At 35.5% G+C, this 23962-nt stretch overlaps 1 protein-coding gene across 3 annotated transcripts in view; it reads right to left on the reverse strand.

The window, feature by feature from the left end:
- The window catches only part of STAG1 (STAG1 cohesin complex component), a 410134-nt gene that overhangs the window by 152186 nt on the left and 233986 nt on the right, over positions 1–23962 (reverse strand). For 2 of the 3 annotated variants that reach the window (XM_040480255.1, XM_040480256.1), the window contains one exon: positions 15215–15419. In XM_040480255.1, the coding sequence (XP_040336189.1) occupies positions 15215–15419 (205 nt within the window). Of the gene's footprint in view, positions 1–11972; positions 12077–15214; positions 15420–23962 lie in introns of those variants that run through there. The other variant, XM_040480257.1, reaches the window with a different exon arrangement.

A 23962-nucleotide genomic window follows, 5' to 3' on the forward strand; every position in this document is an offset into this window, starting at 1 on the left:
GTGACTCCTTAAAGCATTATAATGTTTGTATCACAGGAGTCCCAGAAAATGAAGAGAAAAAAAGGACCAGAAGGTTTATTTAAGCAAATTATAGCTAAAAATCTCACTAATATGGGGAAGGAAACAGACATCAAAAAACAAGAAGCATAGAGACCTCCCATTAAATTCAACAAAAGCTGCCATCACTAAAACATATCACAGTGAAGTTCAAAAATACACAGTCAAGGAAAGAATCCTGAATGAGGAAAGGGAAAAAAAAAGTTGTTAACACACAAGGGAAGACAGATCAGGTTCGCAGCAGATCTGTCCACAGAAAACTGACAGGCCAGAAGGGAGTAGTATGATAGAGTCAACATGCTAAATGGGAAAAGTAGGCAGCCAAGAATACTTTATCCAGCAAGGCAATCAGAGTAAAAGGAGAGTTTCCCAGACAAAAAATGAAGGAATTGATGACCAGTAAACAGACCTTCAAGAAATATTAAAGGGAGCTCCTTGAGTTGGGGGGAAAAAAGACCAAAAAAGCAACAAAGACTAGAAAGGAACAGAGAACATCATCAGAAACACCAACCTTATAGGTAGCATAATGGCACTAAATTCTTACCTTTCAATGATTACTCTGAATGTAAATGGACAAAATGCTCCAATCAAAACACAAAGAGTATTAAAATGGATAAAAAAAGAAGACCCTTCTATATGCTGCCTATAAGAGACTCATTTTAGAACTGAAGACATCTGCAGATTGAAAGTGATGAGATGAAAAACCATATATAATGCTAATGAATGCCAAAAGAAAGCCTGAGCAGCCATACCTATATGAGACAAACAAGATTTTAAACCAAAGAATATAGCAGATGAAGAAGAGTATTATACCATAATTAAGCAGTCTATCCATCAAGGAGATTTAACAATTATAAATATTTATGCCCTCAACATGGAAGCACTCAAATACATAAATCAATTATTAACAAATACAAAGTAACTCAATGGTAATAATACAGTAATATTAGGGGACTTTAACACACCACCTACAACAATGGACAGATCATCAAAACATAAATCAACAAGGAAACAACAGCTCTGAATGACACTGCACCAGATGGACTTAACAGATATATTCAGAACATTTCATCCTACAGCAGCAAATGCACATTCTTTTCGAGTGCACATGGAACATTCTACAGAGCAGATCACATACTGGGTCACAGATCAGCCCTCAACAAGTAAAAAGACTGAGATCAAACCATGCATATCTTCAGAACATAAAGCTTTGAAACTTGAAGTCAATCACAAAAAAAATTTGGGAAGACCACGAATACATGGAGATTAAAGACCATCCTACTAAAGAATAAATGAGTTAACCATGAAATTGAAGAAGAAATTAAAAAATACACGGAAGCAAATGAAAACGAAAACACAAAAGTGCAAAACCTTTGGGTTGCAGCAAAGTCAGTCTTAAAGGGAAGTATATTGTAATATAGGCCTATCTGAAGAAGCAAGAAAAGTCTCAAATACACAACCTAACCTTATACCTTAAACGATCTAGAAAAGGAAAAGCAAGGGGTACCTGGGTGGCTCAGTTGGTTAAGCATCTGACTTTGGCTCAGGTCATAATCTCACAGTTTTGTGAGTATGAGCCCTGCCTTGGGCTCTGCACTGGCAGTGTGGAGCCTGGTTAGGATTGATTCTCTTTCTCTCTCTGTGTCTGCCCCTCCTCCTCTTGCACGTGTACATGCACGCTCTCTCGCTCTCTCTCAGACTAAATAACCTTAAAAAAAAGGGAACAGCAAATGAAGCCTAAAGCCAGCAGAAGAAGGGAAATGATAAAATCAGAGCATAAATAAATATAGAAACAAAAAAATCACATCAATGAAAATAAGAACTGTTTCCTTGAGGTGATAAACCAGTAGACTAGACTTATCAAAAAGAAAAAAAAAGAACCCATATAAATGAAATCACAAACAAAAGGGGAAAGATCATAACCAATATCATAGAAATACAAACATTTATAAGAGAACGTTATTAATAATTATATGCAAAAAAAACTAGGCAATCTGGAAGATATGAGCAAATTCCTAGAAACATACAAACTACCAAAACTGAAACAGGAAGAAATAGAAAATTTGAACACAGCCATAACCAGCAAAAAAATTGAGTCAGTAATCAAAAAACTCTCAACAAATAAGAGTCCAGGGCCAGATGACTTCCTAGGGGAATTCTACCAATGTTTTAAAGAGTTAATACCTATTCTTCTCAAAATGTTCCAAAAAATAGAAAAATAAGGAAAAACTGCAAACTCATTCTACAAGGCTAGCATTACCTTGATTTCAAAACCAGACAAAGATCCCACTAAAACAGAGAATTACAGGCCAGTATCCTTGATGAACATGGATGCAGAAATTGTGAACAAAATTCTCACAAATGAAATCTACAGTACGTTAAAAGAATTATTCACTATGATCAAGTGGGATTTATTCTTGAGCTGCAGGGGTGGTACACTATTCACAAATCAATCATCATGATACACCACATTACAAAAAGGATAAGAACCATATGATCCTCTCAATAGATGCAGAAAAAACATTTGACAAAGTATAGCATCCATTCCTGATAAAAACCTTCAATCAAGTGGGGATAGAGAGAACATACTTTAACATCATAAAGACCATATATAAAAGACCCACAGCTAATATCATCCTCAATTAAAAACTGAGAGCTTTTCTTCTATGGTCAGGAACAAGTCGGGGATGTCCATTCTCACCACTGCTATTTAACACAGTACTGGAAGTATGAGCCACAGCAATCAGACAATAGAAAGAAATAAAAAGCATACAAATTGGCAAGGAAGAAGTCAAACTTTCACTATTTCACAGATGAGATGGTACTCTATGTAGAAAGCCCAAAAGATTCAACCAAGAAATTGCTGGAAGTGATACATGAATTCAGTAAAGTTGCAGGATATAAAATCAACATACATAAATAAGTTGCATTTCTAAAGACCAATAATGAAGAAGCAGAAAGAGAAATCAAGGAATCTATCCCATCTGCAACTACACCAAAACGTGTAGGATACCCAGGAGTAAACCTAACCAAAGAGGTAAGAAGTAAAGGTCAAAAATCTATACTGTGAAAACTATAAGCACTTATGAAAGAAACTGAAGAAGACACAACTAAATGGAATAACATTCCATGCTCATGGATTGGAAGAACAAACATTGTTAAAATGTCTATACTAATCAAAGCAACCTTCACATTTAATGCAATCCCCATCAAAATACCATGAGCATTTTTCACAGAGCTAAAACAAACAATCCTAAAATTTGTATGGAACCACAAAAGACCCTGATTAGCCAATGCAATCCTGAAAAAGAAAAGCAAAGCTGGAAGCATCATGATTCTAGACTCCAAGTGTATTACAAAGCTGTAGTCATCAAGACAATAAAGTACTGTCACAAAAACAGACACATATAGATCAATGGAACAGAATACAGAACCCAGAAGTGGACCCATAACTACATAGTCAACTAATTTTCGACAAAGCAAGAAAGAATATCCAATGGAAAAAAAAAAGACAGTTTCTCCAACAAATGATGTTGGGAAAACTGGACAGCAACATGCGGAAGAATGAACCAGGACCGCTTTCTTACACCAAACACAAAAATTACTTCAAGATGGATAGAAGACCTAAATGTGAGATAGGAAACCATCAAAATCCCAGAGGAGACCACAGGCAGCAACCTCTTTGACTTCACTGGAGCAACTTCTTAATAGACACATCTCTGGAAGCAAGGGAAACATAAGCAAACATGAACTATTGGGACTTCATCAAGATAAAAAGCTTCTGCACAGCAAAGGAAATAATAAAACTAAAAGGTGGCCTATTGAATGGGAAAAGATATCTACAAATGACGTATCTGATAAAGGGTTAGTATCCAAAATCTATGAAGAACTTATCAAACTCAACACCCCAAAAATAAATAATCCAGTGAAGAAATGGGCAGAAGACATGAATAAACATTTCTCCAAAGAAGACATCCAGCCAGACAGCTAACAAACACATAAAAAGATGCTCAGTATCACTCACCAACAGGGAAATACAAATCAAAACCACAATGAGATACCACCTCACACCTGTCAGAATGGATAAAATTAACAACACAGGAAACAACAGCTGTTGGTGAGGATGTGGAGAAAGGGGAACCCCCTTCTATTGTTGGTGGGAATGCAAACTGGTGCAGCCTCTAAGGAGAACCATATGGAGGTTCCTCAAAAAATTAAAAAAAGAACTACCCTATGATCCAGCCATTGCACTAACCAGGTATTTATCTAAAGGATACAAAAATACAGATCTGAAAGGATACATGCACCCCGATGTTTACAGCAGCAATATCAACAACAGCCAAACTATGGAAACAGCCCAAGTGTCCATTGACTGATGAATGTGTACACATACATGCACACACACATCCATCCATATCCAATGGAATAGTAGCCATTAAAAAGAATGAAATCTTGCCATTTGCAATGATGTGGATGGAGCTATACTGTATAAGAGAAATAGTGCCAAGAGAAATAAATCAGTCAAAGAAAGGCAAATAACACATGATTTCACTCATATGTGGAATTTAGGGAACCAAACAGACAAACATATGGGAAGGGAAAGAAAAAAAAAAAGAGAGGGAAGCAAATCATAAAAGACTCTTAACAACAGAGAACAAACTGAGGGTTGAAGGAAAGATGTTGGTGGTAGATGGGCTAAAACCCAGTGACGGGTATTAAGGAGGTATGATGAGCAGTGGGAGTCATATGTAAGTGATGAAATCACTAAATTCTATTCTTGAAACCAATACTACACCATAAAATTTTGGAAAAAAAGAATTTCATTATTAAAACATTTGTCTTCTGAGAAAAAAATAATTAAAAATAAACTTAAAAAACCCCTCCCCCTCCTCAATATATATGTGTGTGTGGGTATGTATGTATGTATCAGTAAGTACATCTTCTCTTGGTTCCGTCTCTCTAGAGAGCCTTAACTAACAGAGAATGTTTCTAAAAGATAAGAGCAACTACGGCATATTAGTATAATGATAAGAATTATCTAGGGGCGCCTGGGTGGCGCTGTCAGTTAAGCGTCCGACTTCAGCCAGGTCACGATCCGTGAGTTCGATCCCCGCGTCAGGCTCTGGACTGATGGCTCGGAGCCTGGAGCCTGTTTCTGATTCTGTGTCTCCCTCTCTCTCTGCCCCTCCCCCGTTCATGCTCTGTCTCTCTCTGTCCCAAAAATAAATAAAAAAGTTGGAAAAAAAAAAAAAAAGAATTATCTAATAAAAGGGGGGAACTGAAGCCAGTAGAGAGAAAAGAGCAAAGTTCTTGAGGGAGAGAACAGGGCTCAGATCTACTGAACAAAGGCAAGGACTGACCTTAGAAGTAACTGTAGTAAGAGAAAAAGTAGAGAATATGGGTATAGCTGTACCTAGATTAGTAGGTTTAATCCTTGAAGAATTCTCTGTTGACTCTATTAAGCAATTAAAATAATCAGCTAAGTGTGAAAAAAAGATAATAGGAGATATTACAGGTCTGAGGAGAAGGTATGAAATAATCCTGTAAGAAAGGAGGAATAATATGGAGTAGAATGCTGTAATGGGATTTCTAGGCAACATTAAAGGTCCACTTGTGAGAAAAATCTAAAGCCTAGCCATTACAAGTATATGTTTTTCTTCAGCCACTTTCAAGCGCTCTGGTACAGGTACGGAGCAGGTGGTAATATAGGGTTTTCAAAGGAGGCATGATGGAAACAGAGGCAAGGATGTTGAGGATATGAAGACGGACAGGATTATAATAAATCTAGTTGAGAATGATCTATGCTAGGAAAACTGAGGAAATGAGGAAATGGTGTGAAGAACACTAAAACTATGGCATCAAAGGATCTGAAGTCCCAATGAAAGAAAAACAATACTGGAATTGGGAACACAGAGGAAAAACAATGAAACAAAAAGAAGTGGTTATTGGCAAATGGGATGGTTGAAATTAAGATTGTAGACATCGACTCTTTCAATCAATATCCAACAATTTATATTTATGTGTTCCTAAACATAAAAACAAAATCTAGGGGCGCCTGGGTGGCGCAGTCGGTTAAGCGTCCGACTTCAGCCAGGTCACGATCTCGCGCTCCGTGAGTTCGAGCCCCGCATCGGGCTCTGGGCTGATGGCTCAGAGCCTGGAGCCTGTTTCCAATTCTGTGTCTCCCTCTCTCTCTGCCCCTCCCCCGTTCATGCTCTGTCTCTCTCTGTCCCAAAAATAAAATAAATGTTGAAAAAAAAAAATTTAAAAAAAAACAAAATCTAAAAAACTGCATTTATATTTAATGATCTATTTCTGAAATACACTTAAAAAAATTTTTTTAATGTTTATTTATTTTTGAGACAGGGAGAGACAGAGCATGAACAGGGGAGGGTCAGAGAGAGGGAGACACAGAATCTGAAACAGGCTCCAGGCTCTGAGCTGTCAGGACAGAGCCTGACGCAGGGCTCGAACTCACGGACCGCAAGATTATGACCTGAGCCAAAGTCGGCCGCTTAACCAACTGAGCCACCCAGACGCCCCTGAAATACACTTTTGAAAACTAATACTGTATACCAAAGAAATATGTTTGATAATGGGACAAACTATATTTTTAAAAGAGGGATGATTATATTCCTTTAGTTTTAAAAAGCTTATTTTAACAAACAAAAAAGCTTACAAAAAGCTTCCGCTTTACAAATAACAGTTTGTTTTTAATTTTTCATTTAATTTTATTTTTAAGCAAACTCTATGCCAAACATGGGCCTCGAACTCATGACCCTGAGATTAACAGTTGCATGCTCTACTGACTAAACCAGCCAGGCACCCCCATAAGATAGAGATTTAACCATCCCCTTTATCTCTTAAAACCCAACCAAAATAATAAGGAGAAAACAAATTTCACCTTCAATAAATTAAGAAAAATACTGGTAAACCCAAACCATAATATATGTATGTATGTGTACATGGAAAGCAGGAAAGTAAGCAGAGAGCATACAAATCACACCAAGTGGTCAAAAAAGGAAATACAACTAGGTATATGTAAAAGAAGATAAAAAAGAAAAAAACACACAAACAAACATTTCATTCTGCAGAACCCAGAAGCATTCAGGAATTAGAAATACCAGGTTCCATAGAAGAAGGAGGGAAGTAAGGTCTAAAGTCAAAGTTTATAAAATAAGTAATTAAATCCCTAAGGCTCTACTCCAACAACCAAGGGCAGTCAAGCAATTTTTCCCCCACACACCCATCTTGAAAGTCCAGAAAGTTTATTCTCTCAACAAAATTAGCGAGAGATTTGGAATCATCAAACAAATCAGAGGGATATAAGTGAAATCCAGATTGCCCTGGATGCTGCTTCACCCTGCCAAACTCCCAAATGGTAGACAGCAACTAAACTTAAGTAGATTGAAAGATCCTCCTGCAAAGAAGCTGAACTTTCCCAGGGAAAATAATTATCAACAGTTGAGGGTCTACAATGAAAATGCCAGGTGACCACATAACCGTCCTACAGTGATGCTCACCAAAGAAGACAAAGCCACTGCCTTACCCTGTCAAATACAACACATTCACAGACACACACAGCCCCTCTGTTAACTGCCTTTGTAGTGCCATATTCTAAGCAACAGAATACCAAGAAATAGCTATTTGAGGAAAGGTTCCAACATGAAAGAGAGTGATTGGAGCAGAGAATCAGAAGAAAAGAGTAGGGAGCAGAAAAAACTTCAGAGTAATAATAATGAACAGTATCAAAGATATAAGAGAAGATATTACATCCATGAACTAATACTTAAAAAAAAAAACCTGGAGAAAGAACTCTTAGGAAACTTATATGATGGTCAAAATTAAGTTCAATAAATTTGAGGAAGTATAAGAAAAATGTAAAAAAACACTAAGAAATGGAAAATGGAAGAGAAATAATAAGACACTGAGGATTGATTAAAGAGATTAATATCTAAGCAATAGGTATTCAAAAAAGAGTACCAAGGGGCGCCTGGGTGGCGCAGTCAGTTAAGCGTCCGACTTCAGCCAGGTCACGATCTCGCGGTCCGTGAGTTCGAGCCCCGCGTCGGGCTCTGGGCTGATGGCTCAGAGCCTGGAGCCTGTTTCCGATTCTATGTCTCCCTCTCTCTCTGCCCCTCCCCCGTTCATGCTCTGTCTCTCTCTGTCCCAAAATTAAATAAACGTTGAAAAAAAAATTAAAAAAAAAAAAAAAAGAGTACCAAGAATAATGAAAGGGAAAAAATAAATACACATCAGAGTGTATCACCATGCTATCTCAGAACACGAGGAATAAAGAGATAAATCTAAAAGCTTCCAAAGAAACAGGATCAGAATCAGAAGCTGAAACAGCACTGGACTTCTGACTTGTTAAGAAATGATAATCAGCAACAATGGAAGCTAGAGGAAAAATTCTGAAGATAATTTTCAATGATGAATTCTATATTGGGTCAGAGAATTAAACATGAGTATATAATATACTTTTCAGGCATGTAAAATCTCAAATATATACTTCTCCAATACCTCTTTTCAAAGCTATCAAAAAATAAGCTAACCAAAAAGAAGAGAATAAATTAAGAAAGAAAGCAAAAAATGATAGGGAAAGATGGAAAAGTGGTCTCAGTATGCTGGGTAGCCAGTCTTGACCGCTGGTGAAGTTAACAGGTCACTCTCTTTTCCAAAAATAGGTCACCATCTTTTCCAAAAAAAAGATGAAGGATTCAAATAATAGCAGAAAAGTTAAGAAACTTAAAGGACATCAAGATTTTAGAAAATGAGCCTGCCTTATCATACATGATTATAAAAATTAAAAGCACAGAAAATACATGCTATAAAATTGATACTACTATTTGCTTAAAAATGAAACAAAAAACCCTCAAAACTATGCTTATGAGGAAAAAAACTAAAGGAAATACAAACATATTCTGGGCACAATGATAAGTAGAACTATGGGTAATTTTTATTTTTGTACTTTTTTCCTTTTCTGAATATATCACTATAGTAATTTTATATGCACAGAAAACATTTAAATGTACAATATGGAAATGTTAATGAAATATATACAAAAAATTTTCTCAATTTCTCTGCCCTCTTTAGAACTAAGCCAAGTAAGCTCTGTCATTCTGTTGTAGTTATAGTATCAATTTTACTGGGTGACTTTTATATGTTAAACATTTAACACGAATTCATTTAAGCCTTTCATTCCTACAAGATGGGATTATTAGTATTAACAGTATACAGATGAGGAAAGTGAGGCACAGAAGTGATTTGTCTAAGGTCACAAAGCTAATAGATAATGAAAAGCAATGTTTGTAAAGTGATTTTAAAACCATGATTTCTTTATAAAAGCTGGCCCCCAAAAGAAAGCTAATTTTCATATCTGATGAAAAAGATAAACCTAAGAAAATGATAGTTAACTAGAAAACTTAACACATTACTATAGATACCTATATTTACATATTTGAAGTAAATATTTATATCACTGCATTTTTAAAGTTTACTGTATTTTACAGATACAGCTAGAGATATAGTGGCATTCACAAATTTGGTCAATTATTGAGAACACTTAAGGTCTATTCACAAACTCTGGAAAACTGGGAACTGTTATCTTTAGGGGAGAGGTTAATAAAAACAAACAAAGGTTATGAAGTAAAAAAAAAACAAAACAAAAAATACAACGGTAAAAGTACAAAGCAAACAGAAAGTAAGACTTTAGAAGAACAAAAAAATGAACATAAGAAAAAATGAAGAGATTATTTATACTCTATAGTCTGCCCTTTGATGATGTCAGACCTAAAATTTTCAAGCCCTAACCATAGAAACCAAAAATATTCTGTCTAGTTAAGAATTCCAAAACACTTAACTGAATGTAATAAAGAGAATTTGTGACAAAATTAAAATAAAAGATAAAATAAAATAAAAGACGAGACAAAAAATAAAAATGCATGCTATTAGTTTTGTTTTTATTATTTTTTTAATTATTTTTTTCTTAACAGGAGTTTTTGAAAGATCTAATTTGTTTCTGATTTCCTCATTGGCAATGTCTTTTATTACTAAGAGTAGGTGTTCAATATATTCTGAATAAAAACATGAATGAAGTGAAACACTGCCAACACTATTAGCTCTTCTTATCATTACAGAATAATAGGAACAGCTTATTAAATGTCAGGCACTGGTCTGTGCTCTCCTAATTTCTTTCTTTTAATCTTTTTTATTTATTTTGAGAGAGAGCAAGTGTGCCTGAGCAGGAGAAGGGCAGAGAGAATCCCAAACGGCTTGATGCTCAGCATAGAGCATGACAGGGGCTCAATTCCACAAACCATGAGATCATGACCTGAGCTGAAAAGAGTCAGATGCTTAACCAACTAAGTCACCTAGGCCCCCGACTCTCCTAATTTCTCTTAATGAGATCACTATTATGATATTCCTCACTTTGCACGTGAGGAAAGTGAGGCCAGGAAAGTTAAAGATTTGTCCAAGTTACCAAACCAGTAAAAGGCAGTGAGGGATGTGGATCCAGACAGTCTGGTGTGAACCACTATATTATATGGTTTCAGCAACTGAAAGTGAAAGAAAAGATGCCAATTTACTGATGCAAAGTGATGTTCAGTCTATGACTGGAGAGCAAAGCAATTTCATACATTTATTGTATATTTTTTCAGAGTAGAAGTCCAGAGACTGTGACTTCGTAAGAAATGATAATCAGCAATGAATCATACGTCAATATAAAATTAACTATATGTAAACATAATAATGTTAAACAATAAGGTATAAAGAAATGTTTATTCCCCCAAGGGTCTGAGAGTGACCGATTAACTTCACCAGTGGTCAAGTCTGGCTACCCAGCATACTGAGACCACTTGACTCTCATATGATGATCTTAACCACATTTTCTAATTTTCCCAGAATTCATCTCAGAAAAAAGTAGAATAAATCACCATGCTATTATTAATATAATTTTGTGTTCTTAATCCTCTTTGTCCAAATTAGCATTTTCACCTTAGTAGTGAGTGGTAGCCAATATTAATCTATTTGTAATATAATAGAAAATCATAGAGGTGAGAAAACAGAAAAAAAATAACGTTACATCAACATTACTTATCCTACAAATTACCACCTAACAAAAATTAGAAATAAACACTTTATGAAGTATTGACATACATTTTTAAAGCAAATGTCTAAAAATAATGTAACTATAGATCTGAAAAAGATTCTTTGAGAGTAGAATTATCTTCATAACACCAAACAACAAAGCTATTTTTTTTTTGACCTTCGAGGAAAAAAGACAGATTATTACCTCATGAAAAGTTCATCAAATTGAGGAATAAATAAATGTGCCCAGTCTCAGATTCTAAATCCACCAAAATAAGGACAAAATGTTATTTAAATTACATCCACAAACTATGTTCCAATATGTGCAACTGAGGAAGCTATTTAGAACAGAAATAAGGGCACTTAATTCTAAAGATTAATAGTTAATGAAAACTGTACTGCAACCTGAAGTACTACCTCAAACAAATTGGAGAGCATGTTTTAAAATTCCAATTAAGAGAACAGAAAAAATAATAAGGAAAATAGAAAATGTCATAGCTAACAGTGTGTTCAAATTTAACAGCAAAAAGAATTTCAATAAAGAGGAAACATAGTTTACCTCCAATGGAAAAACGAGACTACTGTTAACTGTAGAATAAACAGACCTAAAGAACTACAGAATGATGAAAATTTTCAATAAAAATATGGTAAAAAGTATACAATTAAATGCAATGCATAAACACTGACAATACGGGACACATTATTTAACTGAATAAGAAAATGAGTTATCTGGAAAACCAATTAAAAGTGCTACTGATAAGATCACTCTGATGACTTATCAAGCTCTGCAACTCATCACATCTGTACCCTACAGAACAACTAACCTGATTGTCTCTCTTCTCAGCTAAGATATAAGCAATGTCAAGGAGCATTTTATTCCAAAGCCGATAATCATATCTGGCCATAACTGCCTTGTAACTGTCCATGCACATAGTCTTTGAAGCAGAGGATTAAATGTTCCTGCCCATTTTATCTAGTCCCCAAGACTCGTCCTGCAAAGTGAATAAAAATGATTATCTTTTAATCTGCCCCTTGCATACATACCATAAAAAAAAAAAAAAAAAGAGAGAGAGAGAGAGGAGGGCAAAGATGAGAAAAAAAAATTCTTGAAAATATGGATAATTATTATCTAGTCTGAAATTAAGTCCTCAGTAAGATCTCTGTGCTTTGTTGAAGGGTGGGTGATTGATATGTCCCACATTTTATGAAACTGGGCCTTGGGAGATACGATCATTAATTAGTCATATAGTAATATTTTGAAGTAAATTTGAAAATGACTTGAAAATTAAGTTTCTACTTTTGAAAAATCAGTAGAAATACAATGTTGATCTCCTTCCATTTTTCTTATCGTATTTTTAAAAATAATTTCAAATTGAAATCGGCTAGATCATGATATACAAAGAGCTTAGGTAAAAACAAAATGGCATTTATCAAGCAGTTTCAAAAGCTATCATGATCACGGGTAAACTGTGGGAAAAGAAAGACAGAAAGGCACTGGAAGGAGGAGGAAGCTACTCAACTCAAAAGGAACAGAAGAGCCATAATTAAAATATATTTAAGAATATTTAAAATTAACACACATATAGGTCATGAAAAGGATAAAAATAGGGAAAACAATAATAAAAGTCACTAAAAACAGGCCAATGGAAAGGAGGTGGAATGGACCATTATAAAGTCAGTAAAAGAATGTAATACTTTGTTTACACTGTAGTGGAGAACAAATGCAAATGAAAATTAAGTGCATTTTTCAGGAAACGGAGACATTTTAAAAGTCAAAATCTTCTATATTATTCTCTTATGTTCTTAAATACAGTATGTGGCATATATTTAATCTTTTATACAGAATACACACAGGTTTCTGGATTAAAGAGAAGTACCTTGCCCCTACAGAAAAGCTCCAGGTTATTCTCTCTCTCAATATCTGTAAGCAAAATATTTTGTTTTCTTTTTAGTATAAATTATTACTTCATAGTTCTATCAGCAGGACAGCATTTAACATTTGCCCTCCACTGGGCATTCCTTCATTCCTCCACTGTTGGTTCTCCTTTCTCTCCTGGTCTTATGAGATGAAAATATAAACTTTTTATGAGAGCAACTTGGACTATTTAGAAGCAATTTCTATTTTATGTTTAGTTCCATTTATTTCAAACTGCTGCATTTACCATGCATCTGACAACCAGCTAAATGGGCATTACTGCATAGGAGGAAGATGAAAACTAAATAGAACATATAAAGAAAAAAAGAGCAAACTAAAATGCAGAAGATAGCAAAAGTCATGAAATTAGAAAGGAAAATGTATAACATCAGATAATTTAAAAATAATAGTGTATTTACAGTATCTTCAAAGGATCTTGGGTATAAGATCCCTTTTTCTTCCTAATAATGAGGAAGAAAATACTCTCAAAACACAGAATTTAAGGTATCTGATGTGTGTCCTGTACAGAAATTTTTTTCAGCAATATAACTGTATTTTTATTTTACCTTTTTAAAAAAAATTGGGTAGATATTCCTCTTTTCCTAATAATAAGAAAAATATTACTCTCAAAAGCAAATATAGTAAAACCTTGGTTTGCAAGCATAATTCATTCCAGAAACATGCTTGTAATCCAAAGCACTTGTATATCAAAGCAAATTTCAAGAACCACTGGCTCGGTCGTGATCATGTGACATTCGGGGTCACATACTGATGCCGTATTGCAAAACACTGTATTGCAAGACACCGTTCATTTATCAAGTTAAAATGTATTAGAAATGTTTGCTTGTCTCAGGGAACACTCACAAACAAGTTACTTGCAATCCAAGGTTTTACTAAACTGTTTCATGTTTCATACAGACATGTAACTAAAAGAATAATGGACACTAATATGGATTAATCACATTAAAATAAGAAAAAAAAGAGAAATGGACAAAAATATGGATGACCCAAAGGTAATATACAGCTTTAGGCAACTGATTACGCCAGAATATGACAAAATTTTAAACCAGGGGTTTGCAATGTGTATTCCCCAAAGTATTAGCATCAGTATAACCTAAAGTTAAACTCTGGGGGTAAGTCCATGCAATCCGTTTTAATAAGCTCCACAGATGATTCTGATGCATGCAAAAGTTTGAGAACCAATGTTTCAAACATATTTGATAAATGAGAAATACAATGTAAATGCAAGATGAAATGTAATTAACAAAATTAAATTTGGCGTTTCTTATGATAATGTGTAAGATGAATATAAAGTCACTGCTACTAAAAAGGATGTAATCTGGGAGTATTTACACATAGGTGCATGTACACACACACGTGTGTATACTCAACATCACAGATCAAAAAGAACAGTCATTTTAGGTAAGCAGAGTTAAAGTAGTTGAGGGAAAATAGAACAATTGCTAAATTAATAAAATTGCCTTGTTATGGAAAGAAACAAGGAAAAAATGAATATACTTAGCTGAGAACTCTCTAGATAATTCTAAAATGAAAATAAAAGTGAAAACTAATCTGTCAATTCCTCAGATTATCTATAGCTGACCTAAATGAACTGACTGCAGAGACATTACAGTTAGATACAATCAAGTTATTACAGCAGGAGAAGAATGCTGGCTGTGCAGTGATTGCAATTAGATGGAATTGTTTCAAATATAAAAACAAATAAAAATTTATACACTTAGGTATAATAATGAGCAATAAAGCAATGTAATTAAGTAAAAAAAAAGACAATCTCAAACTTCAACTACTAATTTTGGGGTTTATCAAAGAATATGGCCTAATGAACTCCTAAAATATCCTGAATTATGAAATAATGATATATGAAAGTAATTAAATGTTGAGAGACAAATTTACTGAAATTTGCCAGAAATTTTCCATTTTCATTCTCAAGGCAATCAAATGCCAGTTACCAAAATCGGCATATATCTTACCTAAACAGATAACATAAGCCATTCAGATGAATTTGGGGGAGGGGAGAGATGGTATTTTTCAGGAGCACAGCAATTAATTTAAATAATCTAAATAAATTTTAAGTGGAATAGAACGTTTAACAAATCTAACTGAGGAAGAAATAAAATGTTGGTTACTTACCAGCAAGGGTACTTGTATGCCTAAAAGCTCTGACCTGGGAGTCTGACAAACCAGTCAAAAGGGAAATTACTGTGTCCATCATATACTCATCATAAATTATGCTATACTGACATTGTCGAATCAGGACTCCAATAAATTCACAAAAGTTTGAACGAAATTTTTTCCACTGAGGTCCAGGCATGGTAAGGGGATAATCACCACTGTCCTAAAAAGGATAAAAAGGACATTATTAAATTTGACATATGATATCAATTTGATCAAAGTTTTTTTCCTATGTATAAACCAACATTTTTTTCTCAAAAGTAGATGTGGACAGAAATTGAAGGTACACTGAAGACTTTGTATTTATTGTTTGTTTTGATCTCCCACAACTAAATAATTCATAAAGTATTTAAAATTGTTACTGAGAACCAGAATTTAATTCATTATTCTAAGCCAACATTAAAAAAAAAAAGTGATTCCAATTTGTATCCTAGTTGAGATAATTTGAAGTAGGAAACAAAAAATATTAAAGAAGTTTAGACTAGAAAGGATATCTGCTACTGAATTCAGGTCAAACTAATCATGATTCCTGTAGCATACAGCATCTTTCAGTTATTTTAAATAGAATTTTTAAGAATTGAGAGATTCAAAATATAAGCATTTCATTAAGAAGTCCAAACCTAATTTTTCACATCCGAAACTGCAACCTTATCTCTTCCAGTTTTACAATATACGGGTTCTATAACTCTATTTTACAGAGCAGATTTATCAACTTTTCAAAGAATAAAAATCTAATATGGGCTCTTGATATTACCAGATTGTGTCATCTTGTTTAAAACATGAAATTGACAATGAACCCAATTAGAGGTTTCCTACTCTAGCCTAAAACATTTTGGTAGAGAAATGTAAATTCACAAGGCAAAGAATGAGAAATTCTGTGAACATGGTGCCTGAATATTCTCATTTTATAGCTATTTGGTTTTTTCTAGGCCAAACTCTGCTAGAAAATTAGTTATGAGTGAAGTTATTAGCTGCATATATTTAATATTTTCTTTTTTTAATTTAAATACTTCTTTAGAAAGTTTTTTTCATGTTAATTTGAGAGAGAGAGACAGACAGAGCATGAGCAGGAGAGGGGCAGCGAGGGGAGAGAGAATCCCAAGCAGGCTCCATACTATCAGCAAGCACAGAGCCCAACACAGGGCTCAAACCTATGAATTGTGAGATCATGACCTGAGTTAAAATCAAGAGTCACTCAACTGACTGAACCATCCAGGTACTCCAAATACTTTTTTTAAGTTTATTTACTTATTTTGAGAAGGACAGAGATACCGTGAATGAAGAAGGGGTAGAGAGAGGGAGGGAGGGAGGGAGAATCCCAAGCAGGCTCCCTGCTGCTAGCACAGAGCCTGACATAGGACTCAAACTCACCAACCATGAGATCATGACCTGAGCTGAAATCAAGAGTCAGATGCTCAACGGACTGAGCCAACCAGAGACCTCTAATATTTTCTACCTTAATTAAACAATTCAGCTAATGAATCGAAGGAAAGAATAGTCCTACTAATGATAGGAGATTCGTTAGTGGTCTGGAAAATAATGTGCAAGAAATATCTGAGGAAAAAACATGTATTTGGTTAGGTGGGGCTTCTGGAAAAGCCTTTAACATGACCAGACTAGGTAAGTATGACATCTTCAGTCCTTTGTCCCTTCCCCTCTCAGTGATCTAAAACTCATGTGTAATGCTGGATGTTCAACAGTGATTTTGCAACCATCAAGGGGACAAGTATGGAGATAAAAATGACAGGAGACGGAAAAACTCTAGGTCTCTGCACTGCTGAGATGCAGTACAATAATGTTTTACCTACTCCCAGATTTATTTTGCAGAAGACAAATATACTCCTGTGAATTCAAGCCATTGTTGGTCAAATTTTCTACTACTTACAGGCATCAATCCTACTGTTATGGTAGAATTATAAATAGTGGGGAAAGATGAATTTTTCAGTGAGTGATTTTGGTGCATTTGGCTTTTCGTTACAAAGAAAATGAGACAAATATTGCACCTTACACCAAAATTAATTCCTAAATGAATCAAAACACCTAAAACCAGTAAAAAAGAAAAAAAGGAAAAAATAAAAGAAAAATAAATGGCAGACAACATGGGAGAATATTTTCAGGGTGAGGAAGTCTTTTACTAAACACAATACAAAAATTAGAAGTCATAAAAGACCAATAGGTTCAACCACATAACATTAATTTTTGTATTTAAAAAAAAACCATTAAAAGCAAATCCAAAAGCATAACAATAGGGTTTGGCTTTCACTTAGAATGTGGAAATCTACCAACAATGAGAATAAGCTGAATCAACAACAACAACAAAAGTTTTCTTGAGCCCATCTTGAACTGAAGTAATTATCATTCCAAAGAATAAGCCCCTCCAAGAAGAGATCAAACAAACAAGCTCTATCATGTATGGCACAGCCTAAGAAGAAAAGGTGGTCTCCACCAAAATGAGTAAGAAGATATGAGCCTAAAATTTTAAGGAACTATCAAAGATGAAGTGTGAGCTAGTTTGTCACAGTGGTACAACAATGAGTTTACACTCACTCAAAAGCTCTTTTCCATAAGTCTCAAGTGGGTACTTAAAAACAAATTCTGAGAGGAGAACACAGAGCCCCTCTCTTGGTGCAGACTTGCAGGTGATGATCTTCAATTGCTGGGGGAAAGGTAAGAAGCCTAGCTCACATCTCCAGGCTTTTCGTCCCCTGCAAACTAAAAGACAATCTGATAGAGGTGAGTCCGCAAACTGAATCACCACCATAGCCAGGCAAAGAATCACTGCAGCTAGGAGAAGGTAAAAGAAGAAATCTTCCATCTGGGGGAGAGAATAAGACAAAACACTGGCCTGGACCCTGAATCCTAATACCAATATCAAACCAGAGGTTTGATAGCATTGGGAAGGGGACAGGAAACCACCTGAGGCCTGTCACAGAAATAATGGCCAGGAAAGCTGAGAGGGTCCCTCAAGGGCTCCAGGCACAAAAGGCATGATTAAGACTCAGCACTAGGGACACCTGGGTGACTCAATCAGTTAAGCGTCCAACTTTGGTTCAGGTCATGATCTCATCGTTTGTGAGTTCGAGCCCTCCCTGCATCAGGCTGTGTGCTGACAGCTTGGAGCCTGGAGCCTGCTTCAGATTCTGTATCTCCCTCTCTCTCTGCTCCTCCCCCACTCATGCTCTATCTCTCTCAAAAATAAACATTAAAAAAAAAAAAAAAAAGACTTAGCACTAGGACAATAAAGAGTCCCCATGCCCTCATTATAATAGAAGGCAATAAAGCAACACCAGTCTACCACTAGATGGAGGGGCAAGAGTGTGGGGTAGGAGTGCTCTGTGCCACAAGAGAACAAGAGAGCTGAAAGCTGAGGGTAGAGCATGAGTACTGAGAAAACCCCCTTTGGGTATCCTATGAACAAGGCAACAGCAGTTACTGTTAAAATCTGAAAAACAGAGAAATATGAAGATTATGGCACACTAAAGACGGTATCAACAGCAGAACACAAAACTAGCTCAATTCCTAACTAAACTGACAATGTATACTATTATATCCTTTTTAAATTTTTGTATCGTGCAAAAAGTTATTAAAATGAAAAACAGGGGCGCCTAGGTGGCTCAGTCGGTTGAGCGTCCGACTTCAGCTCAGGTCACGATCTCACGGTTCGTGAGTTCGAGCCCCGGGTCAGGCTCTGGGCTGATGGCTCAGAGCCTGGAGCCTGCTTCCGATTCTGTGTCTCCCTCTCTCTCTGCCCCTTCCCCATTCATGCTCTGTCTCTCTCTGTCTCAAAAATAAATATTTAAAAAAAAAAATTTAAAAAAAAATAAAATGAAAAACATTTTTAAAAAAGAAAGAAAAATCTGTATCTATTTCAAAAGACAGTTTCTTGCTTTACTCTAATACCAGTTATAAATTTCTCTTTGTTAGACACATTTACACATGCCATGTAAAAATAATTGTCTAGGGGCACCACGGTGGCTCACTCAGTTGTGCATCAGACACAACTTGATTTCGCCTCAGATCGTGGTCTCATGGTTTGTGGGGTCAAGCCCTGCACTGGGCTCCACGTTGTCAGCACAGAGCCTACTTGGGATTCTCTCTCTCCCTCTCTCTGCCCCTCCCCAACAAACGCACACCCATGCACACACAAATGCTGTCTCTCAAAATAAATAAATAAACTTAAAAAAAAAAAAACTGTCTAGAATTGAAGGGCAGAGGTATACTGAAAACTAACTTCCTTCACAAGGCAATAATTTCTTTTTTTAGCAAAGCTAAGAAAACAAAATAATAATAGCAAAATAAAGATAATAATCAAGTAGCCTAAATACCTTATCCACAAGTAGTATTTAAATTCTTTGAGTGCAGTTTTACTATGATGCTCTGCACAAGGAAATTATTGAATAAACTAATGAAAAGTAAGCAATATCAAATACGAGACAAGTATAGAAAGGAAGAAAGATGCTCATGGTGCAAGAGTATCAGGCAGAAATCTGCAAGAAGGGTAATAGAGAGCAAACCAAAAAGGTCCAGTAAGAAAGCAGTTTCTCCAAATACATTTAGATGACTAAAAGGGGAGAAATTTCCATGTACAAAACATAACATAGCTAGGATTTATATTGTATGCACTTTTCACATCTGTAATTTTGTATTATCAGTATACTGTGATAAACACTGGTATATATAAAGATAAGAGAAATAAGATCTTAAGAAGTTGTCCTAGGTAACAGACATACAGGGTTCTAGTTCTGGGACTGTGAAGTCCACGTATTCTTAACTCTACAATGGAGCTTCATCTAGTTTACTATAGGAACCTTGGAGGACATAAGGATTATCTAGTAATTGCTCTTCCAAGGAAGAACATTAGAGTTCTGCTAACAAATGGACACACAAGTGGGGCGCCTGGGTGGCGCAGTCGGTTAAGCGTCCGACTTCAGCCAGGTCACGATCTCGCGGTCCGTGAGTTCGAGCCCCGCGTCGGGCTCTGGGCTGATGGCTCAGAGCCTGGAGCCTGTTTCCGATTCTGTGTCTCCCTCTCTCTCTGCCCCTCCCCCGTTCATGCTCTGTCTCTCTCTGTCCCAAAAATAAATAAACGTTGAAAAAAAAAATTAAAAAAAAAAAACAAATGGACACACAAGCAACTAATGGAAAAGTTTATTTTGGAAGTTTTGGGGACAATGATGGGGGAAAGAAGTAAAAGGATACCAACCCTCAGAGATAAGAGCCAGCAACAAAAAGTACAAAATTTAGAGCCCCTGAGATGAGAGCAACAATCTTTTTTTTTTCACTTCCATGATCTTTTTTTTTTTTTTATATGAAATTTATTGTCAAATTGGTTTCCATACAACACCCAGGAAAGCAACAATCTTAAGAGAGGTCCACTGCAAGGTAGAGTTCATTCAGCTGACAGAGTTGGAAGGTTAACTACCTAATCCCTAAACATTTGATATTTGGGAACCCAATCTGGTCGCAAACTATAGATAGCTGAAGAGATAAAATACTCTTTTAAGAGTAAATCCAAGAGAAGAGCAGCTGGGTGGCTCAGTGAGCTAAACATCTGACACTGGATCATACCATGATCTCATGGTTCAGGAGTTTGAGCCCCCACACTGGGCTCTCTGTCAGCACAGAGCCTACTTCGGATCTCTCTGCCCCTCCCCTGCTCAATCTCTCTCTCAGAAATAAACATTAAAAAAATAAAAATAAGCCAAACAAAAACAAAAAGAATTGTTTAACTCAGCTGATGGACAATGTCTCTCTCTCTCTCTCTCTCTCTCTCTCTCTCTCTCTCTCTCTCTCTCTCACACACACACACACACACACACACACACAATCACCGGTTTTTGGTGAAACTGGCTTTTGGTTACCTAATTTCAACATACTTACCCAAAGACATATTACTATGACTGCTTAAAATGGTGATGTGTAAACACTTACTTGGAGAAAGTATCCATCCACCCAACTGTCCATCTACTCAGGTATTTACTAAGCAATAAATATGCTCCAGGCCCTATGCCAAGTTCTTAACATACAAAGATGAACGCAACAAGGATCTTCTCCTAAGAACTTCTACTTTATTTTTTTCCAGCCTTACTGAGATTTAATTGATATATAACACCGTTAAGTTTAAGGTATAAAAGAAGCTGATTTGATACATTTATACACTGCAAAATGATTAACACCATAGCATTAGCATAACACATCCTATCACATTACATTACTCACTTCTTATTTTTTGGTGAGATCATTTAAGATTTCTTAACAACTTTCATGTATATAACATAGTACTATTAACTATAATCACCATGCTGTATATTAGATCCTCAGAACTTATTCAACTTATACACCTGGAAGATTATACTCTTGGCTAACTTCTTCCCATTTCCCCCCATACTCCAAAGAACTTCTACTTTAGTTGAAAAGAAGGACACATAAAAAATAAACAAGTAAATTAAGTACAATGATAGGAACGTTACAAGGGTACACAGTACTACTTAGGAAGGAATGTCAATTCTCTGCAGAGGCAACTGGGCAGGGGAAACAGGGTCAAGAGCATTCTAAGCAATAACATTAGCAAGTGCCTATAAAACAAAGCTAAGCTATGACAATGAGATTACAGAACTACTTTAAGTTTGGCAACCTAAACCAGATTTTGTGGTGGTAACCAAGAGAAAAGATGGGGCCAAGTCACAGGGAGCCCCTTCCTCCTATAAAGTCTTCATTAAAATAAAGCCAAGCTTTATTCTGGAGATAATGGGTGGCCACTGAAAAATTTTGGGCAAATAAGTATCATGAACAGATGTGAGCTTTAAAAAATATTTCTGGTTCCACTGTGGAGAGTAACTGGAAGTAAAGGTGAAGGAAATGGAGCAAGGAGACTGCTGCCAAGAGATCCAAAAACGAAGGAGGCAGGACAGAGAGCGCCTAACTAATGTAGTAATGATGATGATGGACCAAATAGGAGAGATGTGATATATACTCAAATACTAATAAAATAAAATCTACTGAAGTAAATGACTATTGGACAAAAATGACTTCTTTCTGGTTTGATTAACTGTTGGGTTTATTCACAACTGGAAACAAAAATGAATTGTTTGCCCCTGACTCCCTGCAGAAGAATAACTCTTTCGTTTAGGGATGCCTAATTACTAAGTCCCATAAGAGACCAATACCCTTTAATAAACAACTGATACAGAATATCCTGTTTCCAGACTTTAGGACACACTGGTTTCTACATTCAAAATAAATAAAAAATTTCAGAAACAGATCGATGGATATTAAAACCACTGAGTGGCAAGTTGAGTGGCATAAGCGTAACAGAGTACTAATATTTGATAGTTGCAAATGTAAAGCATTTTTACAAAAAGATTCAATGGTGATCACAGTAAACAAGTGACCAATTGTAGCAACCTACCTGAACAACCTGATATTGCATATACTATCTACAGTGACCTAACATGCAGTACACAGCATCATCTATGAAATTTCCTTGCAAAAAAATCTAATGAAGTCATTAGACCTAACTTTCAATTATAAAATACAAGAGATTTAGGAACAAGTTAAATGAAACCATGAGGAAAAAATTAGAGGAACAAAAACGGGGGATACTTTACAAAACAACTACATTGTGGTCAATTAAAAGTTAATGCCATGCAAAGAAAAAAAATGTGAAGGAACTGTTTTATATCTTGGAAAAGTACTGACAACAAAGCAATCAAATGCAACATATAAAACAGTGCACTCTAGCCGCACTGGCTTCTTTGTTGTCTCTAATACCCTAGGTATATATATATTTCTGCCTCAGGGCCATTTGTGCATTTGAAATTTTCTCTTCCCCTAGACATACCCATGGTTGCTCGATTATCTCCTTCAAGTCTTTACTTAAGGTCACATTCTTAGATTTTCCTGACTATCCTATTTAAATTCATTCTTCCACTCCCAATCTCTTCGCCCTTCTCCGCTTTATTTTTCTGCATAGCATTTACTATCATTTGTCATACTATAATATTTTGCCAATGTATTTTATTCACTGGCTGATTCTCTACTCATCCATAGATCTTCACAAACATTTTGTTAAAGGTAATAAATGATCTATCAAAAAGAAAAAGAAAACTTTATAAAATTCAAGATTTTGATTACCTCCAGAAGCACTGGAATGGGAGAATGCAGGAGCACAAAGATATTTGGGTAGTATTAGCAGTATTTCATTTAGGTTGGGGGTGGCAGATTTATATACATATATATATATATATATATATTACATATATTCTTTTGGGTATATCAAATGACACATGATTTCTTTAAATGAGTACATTAAAACGTGTTTGAAACTATCCACATTAACATCCTTGAGAATACCATTTCCTGAAATTACTAGGAGAAATTCCAAATTCTGGAGTACCATGATCTAAATTATCACAATGTTACAGTCAGTATTTAAGATGCAAAATCACCTGTGAATTTATATATCACAGTGACTGGATGAGTTTTTCACTTTTGCTTTCCCTCAAAAAGTTAGAATGCATAAAAACTGTGTGTCAAGGGAACAAAAAAAAGACATATTACTTATCCTTGGAAAGATCCAGTGGATTTTTATAAAACAAAATTCTGAGTGGCCTAAATAAAATTGGTTATTAAATATATTGTTTGAGCTTTTGTTTTTAAGTTAAATAGCCATAAAGATTAATTATTTAGACAGATTATTTTGGCTGA

Source organism: Herpailurus yagouaroundi, unplaced genomic scaffold (genome assembly GCF_014898765.1).
Source record: "Herpailurus yagouaroundi ecotype Mexico unplaced genomic scaffold, PumYag 159, whole genome shotgun sequence".
Classification (NCBI taxonomy): domain Eukaryota; kingdom Metazoa; phylum Chordata; class Mammalia; order Carnivora; family Felidae; genus Herpailurus; species Herpailurus yagouaroundi.